Source organism: Coffea arabica, chromosome 6e (assembly GCF_036785885.1).
Source record: "Coffea arabica cultivar ET-39 chromosome 6e, Coffea Arabica ET-39 HiFi, whole genome shotgun sequence".
NCBI classification, from domain to species: Eukaryota; Viridiplantae; Streptophyta; class Magnoliopsida; order Gentianales; family Rubiaceae; genus Coffea; species Coffea arabica.
In genome coordinates this window covers 60592973-60609271 of record NC_092321.1, presented here as the reverse complement: position 1 = coordinate 60609271, position 16299 = coordinate 60592973, and the positions used below count along the sequence as shown (strand labels likewise).

The window sequence follows — 16299 nt, the reverse complement described above, 5'->3', positions numbered from 1 at the left end:
CTGGAGCTTTAGAATAATGTTGTCACCTTTAGGCAGGATTTAAATAGATGAACTAGCTTCTTCTATCAAAAAGAAAGAAAAATGTGAAAGTTTATAGTAAGCTATATTGATGTTGAGAATTGTGTCATGTCTTAGTGGCTTTCTAAACTTTTTCTCATTATTAAAGTACTGGAAGCATTATGACTACTTTTGGTTTAGTTACAACTAAAACTATGCTACTATTAATACAGCAATGCACATAGAGTGTATTAATTCTCTTTCCTTTTTGGATATCATCATAATAGTGGTTCAAAAATCTTTATTCAAATCACAGTAAATAGGGGGGTTGACTTCATAGATGGAATTTCTCTTCACAACAAATTTTGAGGGAAATTTTATTTATACTCCATATTTTGTTAATTGTATTCCTACAATAAATAAAAGCTATATGATAAAAATAATAGTGGAAGTGTTATTAATAAAAGTGAGAGTTCAAATAACATTTGTCAATTTTAATTGTTTTTATACTCAATTTTGCTCCTATATTTCTATTCATTCATCATGTGCCAAAATAATTTGATGTTATGTGTTCGACTAAATTTCTAGGGGCCCAAGCTGTGACCTCTAGTTATGGTTTACAAGGTGACATATTTTTTCAAAATATTTGATGTAATGAAAATGAGACTTTTTTTGGTATTGGTGTGTGTGGGGGGGGGGGGGGGGGGGAGTGGAAGGGAGGTGTCTTATCTCCTGATTTCTACAAGATTATCTTGTAGCAGACAAAAAGAACGGTCAAAATTTTTCTTGGGGAGCCTTCAAAGCTTGAATCAGTAAAAAAAAAAAAAAAATTTTTTTTTGAAGAGGAAGAGAGACAAGGATTCGGGGCTAGAACAATTACCAATGAAATCGTCTAGAAGTGTTTTGTGCATTTGAACAAAATGTAAAAGCATTTGTTCATGATGCAAATCAATTTGAACATAATATAAATTTAGTTATTTTTTATGAATCTCACGCACGACATTAAAATCAATGCACAACTTGTAATTCGAGTCGTACAATTTTTTCTTGATTAATCAAGACCTTGAAATGTTCAGGAATAGTTGCTACTACAGCCGTTCCTGTTCCTGCTCCAAATTTGGGGTGGTTGTTGGGGGGGGGGAATGCCTTGAACCTTGTTCCCCCAAAAATTTATGAAATGAAATACTCCCCCCTCAAAAAATAAACGGGATGTACATGTTGGTTAACAGGATTTGAGAAGACATTAACAAGGTTGCATAACTAACTAAAACCCTAAATTAAAGCACTTATACATAGCAATTTGATGCATCAAGTTAGTTTAACGATTTTGGCATGGATATATATCATCACTTTCCTCGTACTGCTATCTGTCCTTCTTTTTTTTTTTTTTTCAATTCTTTTGTTTGGGAATCTTGGCAAGGCATCTCCAACCAACAGGCAAACCTCCAAAACCTTTTGTCTCAATTGACTAAACTATATCTCATCAATCACAAATGAAAACAAAATCATCCCATTCGGTATTGGCACGGAAAAGGACTAATAATTTCAGTTGGGTCTCTTCACACCTAGTTTACACTGAGAAAATCTGATCTGATTCCTCTGGACATAATTCTCGAATGAACTCTTTCCTCTTAATAGGTCCACTATACAGTGTTTCCTCAAGTGATCATCGACTTTATTGTTTGTTAATTGTTGGTGGTGTTGTTATTCGCTTATTTATTTTTGGCTGGATCAACATGGTGGAATCTTTTTAGGTTATATATATATATGTCACCTTATTGTATCTATTCTAAGAATGAAACCCGATAATCTTTTCAAATCCTAGAAGACACACAAAAGCTAAAACACCAACAATTTGTAGGACAAAAGCACCAAAAGAATCAATGAAACCTACAATGATAATGTAAGTGGGACTCTAATAATGTTGGGGAGAGGCTAAATCTACAGAGAAACCAAGAAAGAAACAATTCAAACCAATTTCAACTAGTTTTTCAACAGACAAAGAACTAGAAAAAAAATTAACCAAAATCCTCAACCGACTGAGGCAAGCAATCTGCCAAGAAAATCCCATGTGACACACTCACAGCTAACTTAATTTGGAATACCTATACCTAAACCTAAAGAGAAAACACTTCGACATACAAGCAAGATAAATTAATTGATTTTTTTTTTTTACTAACGCAGTGGGTATCCGAGCCTTCGGCCCGACTAATCCCACTGCGAACCTGCAGAGCCCGCCCAAGGATGCAGATCACGATAGACCCCGGGACTTAAAACCTGGTGGGCATGCATAAAGAGGAACAACCGCACCGCCCGAGCTACCTCGAGGGGCTGATAAATTAATTGATTAAGCTTAGTTTAATTTATCCCAACAGCAGTGCCCCTATCAATGAGTATTCCTAGTTTTGTTTGATATGTATTGTAGTACTTGGATTGTAATACTTATCTAACGTTTCTGGAAAAAAAAAAGATTGTAATGCGTTGGATTAATCTTTTGCACCAATTTGATGTTAAATATTTGTACAAATACATATAGAATATAAATGAATTTTGGCAAACAATGGATAATAAATTCGTATTGTAGTAGTTGGATTATAATACTTATCTAACATTTCTAGAAAAAAAAAGATTGTAATATGTTGGATTAATCTTTTGCACCAATTTGATGTTAAATATTTGTACAAATACAGATAGAATATAAATGAATTTTGGCAAACAATGCATAATAAATTCGGACATTTTTTTTTGATAATTCTTTTTAAGTTTTATCTTTTCACCAGGGAAGGGGTGAGATTTAAGAAGTGGGGAAAGAACGAGAGAATTTGAACTCAAGATTAATGATTGAATACTTTATTTGGAATTGACATTAGTCTTAATTAGTCAATTCAAAGCAAGTTGCTCTGAAGTTCCATTTTTTTTTAAAAATCTTTTCAAGTAGCGAAGAGGTTGGATTTAAAAAACGGAAGATTTGAACTCAAAATTTTTTAATTCTTGGAGTTTTAATCTTAGCCACTAGATCCTGAAGTTACACTTGTTTGACAATAATTTGGATGAATGATTTTTTTCACTTTTGAATCCCAACTTAAAGTAATTTTTTTCTAATTGCACACTATTTCTAAGTTTCATTATCTACCAAATGAAAGGCTTGTTCAGCAAAACCTTCTAATTCTCCCTCAATCATATTCCTAGATTACATCTAATATAGAAAAGAAAGAAACAGATCGCTACACGTACATTGAATGGACCCTATGATTACTTAGTCTCATTTTATGGCAGAAGGAAAGAAAAGCCTCAAGTAATTAACTATCTCACATCAGTTGTTTCTTTGTCAATCTTTTAAATAGAAAGAAAATTGTTTTCAATCATAGTCAGGAGCTAAAAGGACTTGTCGATAAACCACTTGTCTAAATATACTTTAACCCGGATTATTGTAAAATATACTTACTTTTGCTTTCAAAATGTCGTTATATATATATATATATAGATATGTCATTTCGAACATAACAACTCAAACATGCATGTCGAGGTCCAGAACATGTCTACCAATGAAAGCAAATGATAACTTAACTAAAATTCGTAATATTCATCTCATAACTACAGGTTAATTAAGCATCTTAATTTCTACATCTTCGACTATTTAATTATTGATATGTGTATTTATTTTTGGACAAGAGAAGGAAGAGGGGGACTCCATAGCAACTATATATTAGGAACATATAAGAGTTCATTTGGTTCTCATTGGGATTTCATGCAGGCATCCTATTCTGTAAGTCTCTCTGTCTCTCTTTCCCTTTCTTGTCTAGTAGTCTTCTTTTATTGCTAAGAGCATTGTTTCTTAGCCATAAAACAGTTTTTTGTACTTTAAATTATAGCCATACAAAGACATATATTTGGCCTGTGTGATTATATAGCAGGATGTAAATGATGGTAATTTGAGTTTATTTTTCTTGATTTTAGTCCACTAATAAAGCATAACTTTGACAATTTTAACCACGAAATTAAATTTCCATAATTTTCCCAAAATCCTTCTGGTGCCACATGATTTTGGGTTTCTGTCAAACTGAGGTAATTTCTATCGAAAAGTTGCATTTGACCCACATACATCTATACATATATATATATATATATATATATATGTATTCCTGATTTTTGCTAGTAATTAGTTTATAAGAAGGGTAATTATCTTTCTCTTTGCCACGCCATTTCTTCCTTTCCATCTTTAATATATCCATGCAAAATTTGGTAAAACCCCAGAGCTTATTATGACGTCTCAAGCTGACTACCACATATCACCTTAGTTGTGTGAGTGGGGAAAGAAAGAAAGAAATTTCAATTGAGCTACATGGATTACATATCCACCTTTTCTTGTCAATTAGATTTCGTATTCAGCAATTGAGAGTTCAAATCATGACTTAAGATAAATTCCAGAATGCAACATGGATCAATCTATGAATTTGTGAGGAGATTTTCAGTATCCAGGACTTCAAAAAGAAAAATCTGTAAATTAGCCAATGAGAAAATCTAATGTTGTCAAATGTAACGTTTTGCTGTGAAACTAAGCATTAGAAAACTAGCCGATCGAGAAAGTAAGGCGAAGGAAGGCAATGTGGAAGCTTAAATTGTCTGAAGCAGATGAAGATGATCCAATTTGGCTTACAAGCTCAAACAATCATGTCGGTAGAGAAATTTGGAAGTTCGATCCAAATCTTGGAACCCTTCAAGAACGAGCTGAAATTGAAAAGGTCAGAGAAGAATTTCGTAGGAAGCGTTTTGAGATCAAACACAGCTCTGATCTCCTAATGAGAATCCAGGTAAAAGAACCAGTCAATGATTTGTACTTTGTAACTTAACCAGCTGGAAGGTATTTTATTTCATGTACTCTTTCTTTTCGACTCTGGCTCTCAAAATCTTGAAGAAATTTTTCCTTGTGGAGTTCATTCACATAGAGCCAAAATCTTGAAGAGAATCTTCCATATAGGCTTCAAATTGTTTGCTGTTTTTAAAGTTCAGCAGATTCTTTTATAATTACACATACTTCAAAAAAAGCAACTATTTTGATATATAGGACAACGATACTTACACTCCTAGATCATGTTTACTTAGTATTTTCTTTCTTGTTAGCAAGAATTGATCTTGATGGTGTATGATACTTCCAATTACATTGATATTTCGAGTTAATCTTGAAGAGATTCTTTCATATAGAGTCCAAATAGAGCCAAAATCTTGAAGAGATTCTTTCATGTAGAGTTCAAATTGTTCGTTATTTTCGAAGTTTGATAGATTCTTTTATTATGCATACTTAAAAAAAAAGGAAAGAAACTATCTTAATACATATGACAAACGATGCTTACTTATACTCCTAGATCATGCTCATACTAATCAGCAATAAAAGAAATCGAATTTGTAATTCAAAGTACAATAATAAAATCTTAATTAAGAGACAGGAGGACATTACTGTAACTAGGTAAAATGGCAAATTACCAAAAATTATACTTCATAATTCAAGAGGAATGTCTGTTGTATATATGTTTGATAATCCCCAAGGAGTAAGATTACTGTTTTCTTAGCATACTACTATTTAAGAGTTTGTTTTGTAGTTTGCCAAGGAGAATCCGTGTGAAATGAATTTACCACAAGTAAAAATAGCAAGTGAAGAAGAAATTACCGAGGAAGCAGTGGTAACTACCTTGAGAAGGGCACTAAGGTTTTACTCAAATCTCCAGGCAGAGGATGGGCACTGGCCTGGTGATTATGGTGGTCCTCTATTTCTTTTGCCAGGCTTGGTGAGGCATTTTTTTTTATTTTCTTTTTTTTGAACCATAATTAAGAGCTAAATGAGCTAGTTATCGAGTTTTCCTATGAGCTAAATGATAATTATTGGTCAATGGTTCAAAATATTATTTGGGTTTCTTTTGGATTTTTGTATAAAGATGTATACGTCTGAATGCGTTAAGATCTAAACCTATTAAATTTAAGTGCTGAATTGGACTAATAAACATAACGTTAATGACCTTCGCATCGATGCACTTGTTATAATTATGTATTAGGCTTCTAACGAATCTATTATCGTCTTGTCCCTATAAAACAATTTTCCATCAATTATATGACCCAATTGCCTGAGAAAATCATCTTGATTTGCAGATTATAGGTTTGTACATCATGGGAGCCATAAATACAGTTTTATCAGAAGAACACCAAAAGGAAATACGTCGATATCTGTACAATCATCAGGTTGGCACAATACTCTTTTTATAACAATTAGTATTTTGTTTTCACTTAGGTTGGTGCAACATTTCTTCTCATCGATCCACATTTCGAGCTAGATTCTTAATTAATATACAAAAGGACAAAAAACTTGGAATATTGGATTATAAGGTATCTTATCTTTTTACGTGGGCACTAGACATGCAATCATTTGATTATTAAACTAAATAAAACAAGTCATCAAATAAAAAAAATACTACATTGATATAAGGGATAATTTCAGAAACCTCCCTTGAGATTTTTAACAATTTCATCTAGCTCCCTCGAGATTCTAAAAATTACACATACTTCCCTTGTCATTTAAAATAACAATACTACCCTTATATATTTTAATGAAATTCCCTTGTTTGGTATGTTTATATTTAGAATGAGTTTTAAACTTATTTTTTTAAATCTTTTTCTTTCTTATTCCTTTTTTTAATTTTTTGCCAATAAAATTGGAGAACTACCACTATTACCTCTAATTCCTATTGTAACCAAATATCGAATTAGTGATTTTTTTTTTGATGAATTAACTTTATGTGCAATTCCATATTTTTGTTGATCTTTATTTTCTATTTTTTGATATTAAAATTAATAATAAATCAAAAGGAAATGACCCAAAATCACTACTAAATTATGATAATTCCACTACTTGAAAAATTCATAAACGCTATGAATTATTTCAACAGTTTCTTTTCTATCTTATAAATTTAAATTCATATTAAAATACCATCAAAAGTATTCTATCATAGTGATAAAATTATTAAAATAGTAGGTATGGACTTGAAAAATTTGATACCTTTTCTTATAATTATACTAGATAATCTTATAATTGTATAGGAAAATAAGTTAAAACTCATTACACAATGGCATTTTTGGGTATTCATTTAAAAATTTGACCAAGTCAATATTATTATAAGGTTTTGCTACTAAAACTATCAAATCAAAAGAGGTAGGTGTAATTTTTCAAATCTCAAGGAAGTTCAGTGAAATTGTTAGAAACCTCAGGAGAGGTTTCTGAAATTATCCCTTGATATAGTAGTGCATGATTGGATGGATTAAAACTTCATTGAATAACAGAAAATGGACAAATGCTTTTGCCTCCTTTTTTTTCCCCTCTTTTGTGGGAATGGTAAAAAGAATTGAAAGAGAATGCCTTTCACAGAGTTTTATTGTAAACCTAAAAGTTTACACCGAAGAGCTCATTAGTCATTCTTCTAGCCTTAATGGATTGCATTCTCTTGTAGTATTCTTTTTTTTAAATTCATTTATTATCACATTCCTTGATAAACCTTTTTTTGGGTATAATATCTATAAAGCATCTTTAAACCTTATATTATTTCCTCAATTTTTTATTATCACATTCTTTAATAAATTTTTTTTTGTACAATTTAGTAAAGCCTCTTTATTTCTTGATTTATATTTTCTTTTTTTTTTTGAAAAGAAAGATAAGATAGACAAAATAAAGGTATCTTAGAATACCTCTTCACTGAGGTTTACCTGGGATTAAGGGTTAGTGATTTAATTCTGATTTCTTCTGTTGAAAGAAAAAGAAAGTATGGAGAAGTTTCTGAGTGTCATGGGGGTTAGTACACCTTTAGTAGCAGTGGCCTTACTGGCCTTTCCAAAAATCCCACATCGATCATTGGGGGGGTTTGTGGTTAGATTATTAGTTCCCTGGGTGGCCTCAAGAGTTGCCGGCTTTTGAGGTTTACCTGGGATTAAGGGTTAGTGATTTAATTCTGATTTCTTCTGTTGAAAGAATACCTCTTCACACATCATAAACACACAACATCACCACTGGCAGGTGGTGTACGAGGTAGAAAATAGCGTTTTTAAGCACTATAATTAATAATAGCATAATAATATTTACATGTCCTGAATGTTTTTTAGGCCAAATGACAAAGAAGGAAGAGAAAATAATTAAACTAAGCAAATTTTTAAAATAGTCCTTAAATCTTTATCTTAATCCTTAAACCTCCAAATAAAACCAATTTCTCAAAAAAAAAAAAAATTAGCATTTTAGTACCTAAGTATAAGTCTAATTTTTTTCAAATGCATATAACAACAATCAACTTGACTTAAGTTCAAGACCTGTACGAAGATGACTTTTTCCTCCAGAATGCGAGTAGAAATGGCATATTTATCATCAGACTGCTTATTACTGAAAAGAACCATTTGCAAAGAACATACTAAAGAGATGCTCAATCTCCACTTTACAGTAACTTTTTTTTTTTTGGTTCGAACTGATTGATTGATCAAGTATTTCACAACATTTGATCTTGGTTTGATTTTGTACCCTTGGTAATCAGTTTTGCTCCCTTGTGGATTCTCCCTGCAACCTCTTGCTCTGATTATCAGAGACACACTTATTTAATTAATTAAGTGGATGAAACAAAAACCAACAAAATAATTTGTTTTGATTGAAAAATATTTGAATATTTACTTTGAGTAAATATATATTATCATTGTTGAATGCATGAAATTTTGATTAGTTATCATGCATCAGGATGACGGTGCACATATTATTAATCATTTTTCTTTTAGATATTATTTATCGCATTATGTTTTTTGACGTGATATATGATATATGATATCAAAAGGTGGTTGAAAAAAGTAATTAATTTTTTTTCTATTTTGTAGTTTATTATGAACAAGTGTTCATCTGTATGTGCAGAAAGAAGATGGGGGGTGGGGTTTACATATAGAAGGTCATAGCACCATGTTTGCTACTGCCTTAAATTATGTCTCTTTGAGGCTGCTTGGACAAGCAGAAGATGGTGGAGATGGATCCATGGAGAAAGCAGGAAACTGGATTATCGATCATGGTGGAGTCACTTTCATCCCATCATGGGGAAAATTATGGCTTAGTGTAAGAATCCTTAACTGTTTTCCAAGTTTTCAACATTTACAAGTGTGAATGTTGCAATGCTATCACAAGTCACTAATAAGAAGTGTTTTAAGTGTGTTTGAATTGGAAATTTTTGGGGTTTTTTGTTTTTTTTGCGCATTTTGTACTCTTGCACTAGCACAGTTTTTGTGACACGATGTTTGTTTAAAAAGATAAAAAGTTTATTAAAATGTATTTTTTAGGAATCATATGAAAAAGAATTTCGAAGTAATCTCACCTTTTAGACAAAATTCACTAGAATTACTTATATGTTTTCACCAATTAGCTAATTGAACACGAGACAAGTATATTGAATTACTAAAAATAGTTAGTTGAAGTGTTTGGTGGTAAGGTGTTTTTATCTTTCTAATTTAGGTACTTGGGGCTTATGACTGGAGTGGCAACAATCCTTTACCCCCAGAACTGTGGCTTCTTCCTTACTTTCTTCCAATACATCCAGGTCTGCTTGCTGTTCTCCTCATGATCTTCTTGTTCTGTACGTGCATTTTCATTTAGTTAATATTTCAAACAAGCAAACAAGTCATGAAATTCTTTGGCAACCAAGTTTTTCTACAACTTCTACAGTGATCTACAGTAAAGTTTTATACAAACACCCAAAAAACTCACCTTCCAAACAGGCCCAATATTTCACAGTTTAAAACTCATTATCAGGAATGTTACATCCAAAGCTGAGATGAATTGCAATTATACCAGCTTCGTTCTTTAACATTTTTAGATATATTTGCGAATTGGTAATATATCAACTGGTAAATAATTTATATTAAAGATGGATGTATTGCCTTTTTTTTTCAGTCATTTTATATGCTTTCATCTGACGTTGTTCTTGCCTCTCCCACTCATTCTTAGTTATCAAAGTACTTTGTTTTCTTTGTGAAAATGAATATTTCAACCAATTATTGATTTAACATGTCTTTTGTTTAACTTTATCATTTTCTGATGAGTTCTAAATCCTAATAATCTTGATAAGATATGTTTTCCAAGAGAGGTCATTTGTGGAAAAGGCAGAATCCTGCCAATCAAGTATTTCAGCAGTTGGAATCCACAAGAAACCTGAATGTACTGCTCTTGCAGGTCGTATGTGGTGCCATTGTCGCATGGTGTACCTGCCTATGTCATATTTATATGGGAGGAGGTATGTTGGAAGGGTTGATGGCACTGTTCTATCACTCAGAAGAGAGCTCTATGCGCAACCTTACCATCAGATTGACTGGAATTTGGCCAGAAATCAATGTGCAAAGGTATGACATGATATCAATTTGATAGAACTTTTAAAAACCAAAGGAGAGGAATTGGATGTTGGCAATGATATAGTGTCCATATACATTCATCGAATGCTTGCCAACGAGCCCTTCTTGAACCTGATAACTGGATAAATCTTTAACTAGTTTCAGTATCAGATTTCACTCAGATAACTTAGATGCCATATGTTGGATAGCTATGTTATGGACCAGTGTGTCTAGTTTCCTGTTTCAGTTTGTTGCTGGCCAATCCCCATTAGCCCCTCATAGTCATAGTATAACTTTGTACTGAATCCTGAGTTCATTGTGAGAGTTTGAAAGTTAAGAGATCAGATGGTTGAATTTAAAGCATAAGAAACTAAGTTAATTGAGATGCGTGGGGATCATGAGGTATGAAATTATTGCAGCTCAAAACACGTGGGAGCATGGGACAAGAAGAGTGATACTGGTCCAAGTTATCACGCCGCAAAGCTACACTTTGCCCCATTGGCTAAGAAGGAATGATCTTGCTGTAGAAAAGAAAGGAAAAAGGGTTTCCCATAGAAAAGCAATCAGAAATGCCTTACCAACTCCTGTTAGGTTACATCCATTTCAAGAAGAAATCTATCCAAATGAACTCTTGAATCTTTTAAACAAAGAAGTCAGCTATCACATTTGTATGTGTGATCGAGTTGAGTCTTGCAATTATCCAGTTATCCTTACACTTCTATTGAACAAGAAGCTTATTTGGGTGAAGTCCAACCATCTTGATATCATACTAAATGAAAATTGCAGGAAGATCTGTACTACCCACATCCATTAATTCAGGACATTCTCTGGGGTGGTCTACACAAGGTTGCAGAACCTCTTCTGATGAATTGGCCTCTCTCTAAGCTGAGGCATAGAGCTTTAAGTATTGTAATGCAACATATTCATTATGAGGATGAAAACACTCACTATGTTTGCATTGGACCTGTTAACAAGGTATTTACTTCTGTTTAATCATCAATTTGCACTTCGAGTTCATTCAATCCATGGATTGTCTCATAAGTCAACTATCTAGTTACTGTAAATTAATTCAAATAGGAGACAAAGATCGTACTTGGCTTTCAATATATGACTATATAATCAGGCTTAGCTAAGAAAACAGCTTGAGCTAATTCCCAACATGGTTTTCATTAGCATCGACAACTTTAGGGAACTGCTGAGCATCGCTTACATTGCATATGCCAGAACTTGGCTTTGTTGGGCTGGTCATGTGCAAATGATACTTAGTTTGAACTAAATTCTTCTTGGCAGCAAGATATCATTATTGATAAGCTTCAAGATGTACTTATACAATGGGAAGGTCTTATATATCTCCTTTGAGTTTTAACAGGTGCTAAACATGGTCTGCTGTTGGGTAGAGGATCCAAACTCCAATGCAATCAAATCCCACCTTGCAAGAATAAAGGATTACCTCTGGGTGGCAGAAGATGGCATGAAAATGAAGGTTTTGACACATTATTTTTTTACTATTTGAATTTTCCAAGTTTTCTGTTCTTATTGCAGATAATCTGTATATAAAACTGCGACGGCTTTTCTTTCCAGAAAATTTTCAGGCATTTTGTTTCCAAGCATACTACCAGCTTTTAATGCTGTGCAAACAATTGAATGACAGGGATATAATGGATCTCAGTTGTGGGATGCAGCTTTGGCAGTTCATGCAATAATTGCAACCAACCTTCAGGACGAATATGGGTTAATGCTTAAAAAGGCGCACAAATTTATTAAAGCTTCTCAGGTACGTAACTTGGGTGAAAATATAAGACATCTATACGATTTCTTTGGCTATGTATTTGTTCACTAAATTAGTTTGGCCTCAAAATTTGTTCAAGATTGGGAAAGACAGTTCTGGAAATCCTGTTTCGTGGTACCGCCACATTTCAAAAGGTGCATGGCCCTTCTCCACTCCAGACAATGGCTGGCCGGTATCAGATACCACTGCAGAAGGCCTGAAGGTTAGATTCTGTTTATTCTCAGAATCCCATTTTTATCTTGCAAGATATTCTATTTGATTTCAACTGCAAAAGTAGGCATGCTTATTTGAGTGGTTCTACTTCCACTGACCTTACTTGCAGTAAGATCATTTAGTAATGACCGAACAACTGGGAATTATAACTCTTTCCTCTACATATGAGTTTCACCTGCAGCTGAAGCATGTCCATAACTAAAACGTTTTCTGCTTATTTTGATTCTATTGAAAGTTTGCTGTTATCAAAATACAAAACAAAATTGTAACCTTGGGCTTACCAAGTCTAGAATTTCAGAGGCTGGTTATCCAGTTTTTTAACACATTGAAAGAAGATGAAACTCAATACTGAGGGATGGAGAGCTAACATGCATGTTTGATATGTCATCTTTTCTCAAACTTATATACCTTTTGTTACAAGAGTATAATCTCCAACTCACATGCAGGCTGCTCTATTGCTGTCGCGTATGTCATATGATGTTGCTGGAGTAGCAATTGAACAAGAAAAGCTATATGACGCGGTTAATGTGCTTCTCTCCTACCAGGTATTATGTCTCTCTTCAGTCATCTATTACAGTCCATTGAGCTTTAATGCGCATTCTTTTTGTTTGATAGGAGGAAAACTCAAAAACACTTGGAACGTGAAATGGCCAGTTAATTCTGTGCTAGGTGTAAGATAGAATATGATTTTTGGAAATATACAAGCAAATCTAGATGTTATAACTGCAGGAGTGCGATAAGAGTGTACAAGTCTCAAGACAATTGTTCAAAAAGCTCTCTCACCTATTCATAGTCAGTGCACATATTGAAGTGCATTCTTAAAATGTACGAGGACTATGAATTCGATTCGAATGTGATTCAAACTCCATTTCCGTCATTTGCCCCTGAATATTAATTTTACAATCTCTTTCACGACTGCTATTCATCCTATTAAGAATGAAGCAAGATGATATAGTATTAGTTCTTACCTAGAAAAAATGTGACTAATCTGTCTCACAAACACTTCTGAATGGCAGAATACTAGTGGAGGTTTTGCTTCCTATGAGCTCACAAGATCCTATGCGTGGTTGGAGGTACTTAAGATGCAACTTGTAGTGCTTGTTACTTAATAATGGTTTTGCATTTGATTCAAGTGCTGCTTTTACCATGTTTGCCTTGTAGATGATCAACCCAGCAGAAACATTCGGAGATATCGTCATTGATTACCAGTAAGATTAGCCACATATACTTGGTATTCATGATCTTTCATGACATAACTTTTCTAAACTGAAGAAATTACTGTCTTGATGCGTCAAAGAGAACAAAATTAATGAAATCTGTGATAGAAGCAGATGCTTAAACAGGACCATGTTACAAACAAAGCATATTCATTTGTTATGAAGCAGAAACTTTTCTTCACTTCTGAGCTGAAAGTTTCTTGATATAGGTATGTAGAGTGCAGTTCAGCAGCAATTCAGGCTCTCAAGTTTTTCACGAAAATATATCCAGGATATCGTAGTAAAGAAATAGAAGCATGTATTCAGAAGGCAATGAATTTCATCGAAAGCATACAACTTTCTGATGGCTCATGGTAATTCTTTTCTTCCATTCAGATGTCGCAACTTCTTTGAAAGCTTGCAGTTCAATGCCTAGTAATATATGCAGCAAGCTCCAAGTAAAACTGTGAAAACCAGACGAGGGAAAATCAACATGCTGGCAATATGGATAATTGAACTCTGCTACTGCATGCAATTATTGTTAGCCTATGTTGAATCCGCAAAGCACATTGTTTAATTTTTAACATTCTTTAAGTGCATGACTCAAATTTAAATGCAGGTATGGATCTTGGGGAATCTGCTTCACCTACGGTACATGGTTTGGCATAACAGGCTTATTGGCAGGAGGAAGGACCTATGAGAATTCTGAGAGTATTAGAAAAGCTTGTGATTTTTTACTATCCAAGCAACTTCGCCTTGGTGGTTGGGGAGAGAGCTATCTTTCTAGTCAAAACAAGGTAAATGATTAACAGTAATTTTCACTTTAACATATCTATAAGTTTATTACAGTACAAGTGGTACAAAAGCAAAATTTGAAGGAATACCTCTATGTAAAAAGAATATATATCAGTGTCTTTGATTAGTGACAGAAGGTGCTAAAAAACTCACTACTTATTTTTACCTTCTACCGCAGCAATAGGGGTACCAGGAATCTAGGCTTTGGATTAAGCCATAGCTTTACACATTAAGAACATAACATGGGAGAAAAGGTTTTTGTATTTCTGCTAATACACCAGTTAATAGCTCGAAACAAGCATCGTTGTGAAGTTAGTAGGGATGTCATGGACGTGAGTTCGATTCATTTCTGCTAGATCTTTCTTCATCAAACCTTTGATGTTTCGAATATGTAGGAAGAATTGACAGAAAGGATCTTGTTATAATGTGTTTCATATCTCTGATTAGGTATATACAGAAATTGAAGGGAATAAATCACACATCGTAAGCACATCATGGGCAATGTTGGGTCTTATTGAAGCTGAGCAGGTACCTATCTCATTCATTTGTGAATCAAATTTTGAAGAATTTACAGTACATTGATTTCACAATCTAATTCTAAGTCACCGGTTTTTCTGTCATTAACATGCAATGGACTAGGCCAAAAGAGATCCAATACCTCTGCACCGTGCTGCAAAAGTGTTGATTAACTCACAATTGGAAACTGGAGACTTTCCACAACAGGTATAATGCATCAGAGTTTACATTTGCAAGGATAAAGGAAAGAACACACGCTCATTAGAGTGCTCCAAAGCACAATAATTTGACTACTATAAATCTACAGAAGTATAATTTGCTCATTTACGATTTTTGACAGGAAATTATAGGAGTGTTCAATAGAAACTGCATGATAAGCTACTCAGCCTACAGAAACATCTTTCCCATATGGGCACTAGGAATATACCTCAACAAAGTATTGCAACCTGGGAGGTGATCATGTTAACTCTAGATCTGAGCAACCAGAAGAGTCTCATTATGAAAGAAGAAAATGTACATTATAAATAAACTTGACAATGAGGTATCTTAGTTGTCAACGTGAAAATCCTATCAATGACATGGTGGAACTGAGCTGTAAATTTTATGCTGACACAGTTCTTTCTGCAAATAGATCTGTTTCATGATGGAAGAATAAGTGCTTAATGAAGAGTTGATTACATACTTCTTGTCATCTTTCTTTGCAAGGTCATAAATGAACTGATGTAAACAGCTCAAGTAATAGATAGGATTAAGCAAGAACTCTTTTCATTTTATCTCAAAGATTCAAGTATATGAAGTTTTAAGGACCCCAAAAAAAAAAAAAATGCTCCCAGTTGAGACACAGCATCCATAGAGCTTATAATATGCAGAAACCGGAATGAGCAAAGCTAACCAGCTTGAATAATGCGAGTTGGCCACCTGTCTGGTTGGGATTTATGTCCAATATTAGCTCGTGTAGTAGTGCACCTGTCTGGTTTAGAGGTGGATTTTTGCCCTCCACTCTCCAGTAACGCTTATGGTATTTAATTAGAGAGAGTAGATTAGTGCAACTGCTGTTTGACAAAATCATTATGAAAAAAAATAAATAAAGTGAGCTAAGCTTAATCAGTTCACTAGGAAGGGCAGGAAGCCATGAACTCACAAGAATCAAAGTTCCTGCAAATTCTTTCTAGAAAATAGCTTTTCGTTACTGCACCTTTCTAATTACAAGACAATCAATGAGAATGGGAAGAAAATTCCAAGGGGAATTTTTATTTTTTTCACAGATTCGCTAGATACAAAGAAACAGAGAACACAAATTCACAACCAACCAACCAAAGGAAACAAACATCTTTAGTCGGTTAGCCTGGAATTTCCCTGGCTTAGCGCATGTTGACATGCAAACAACTGTCCCAAGATCTCCTATTTTAT

At 33.7% G+C, this 16299-nt stretch overlaps 1 protein-coding gene across 2 annotated transcripts; it reads left to right on the top strand.

The window, feature by feature from the left end:
* The first annotated feature begins 3629 nt into the window (after positions 1–3629).
* On the top strand, positions 3630–15580 carry LOC113695055 (cycloartenol synthase 2-like). 2 transcript variants are annotated; one of them, XM_027214011.2, is made up of 19 exons: positions 3630–3763; positions 4558–4808; positions 5595–5780; positions 6139–6228; positions 8921–9115; positions 9509–9593; positions 10226–10392; positions 11167–11355; positions 11750–11863; positions 12032–12154; positions 12249–12371; positions 12829–12927; positions 13399–13455; positions 13544–13590; positions 13809–13952; positions 14198–14375; positions 14821–14901; positions 15013–15096; positions 15230–15580. In XM_027214011.2, the coding sequence occupies exons 2-19, from the start codon at positions 4602–4604 to the stop codon at positions 15344–15346; spliced, it is 2286 nt and encodes a 761-aa protein (XP_027069812.1). In that variant the 5' UTR covers positions 3630–3763; positions 4558–4601; the 3' UTR covers positions 15347–15580. The 2 variants fall into 2 exon arrangements, with proteins under 2 accessions (XP_027069812.1, XP_071912026.1); XM_072055925.1 differs by having other exon boundaries at positions 3740–3763; positions 4564–4808.
* Positions 15581–16299: the final 719 nt, after the last annotated feature.

Excerpts from the sequence above, each read along its gene's own strand:
- LOC113695055 (XM_027214011.2), top strand. The coding sequence starts at position 4,602 with ATGTGGAAGCTTAAATTGTCTGAAGCAGATGAAGATGATCCAATTTGG. Across the intron at positions 6,229-8,920 it reads GATATCTGTACAATCATCAG|AAAGAAGATGGGGGGTGGGG; the intron begins GTTGGCACAATA and ends CTGTATGTGCAG. Across the intron at positions 15,097-15,229 it reads CTGGAGACTTTCCACAACAG|GAAATTATAGGAGTGTTCAA; the intron begins GTATAATGCATC and ends GATTTTTGACAG.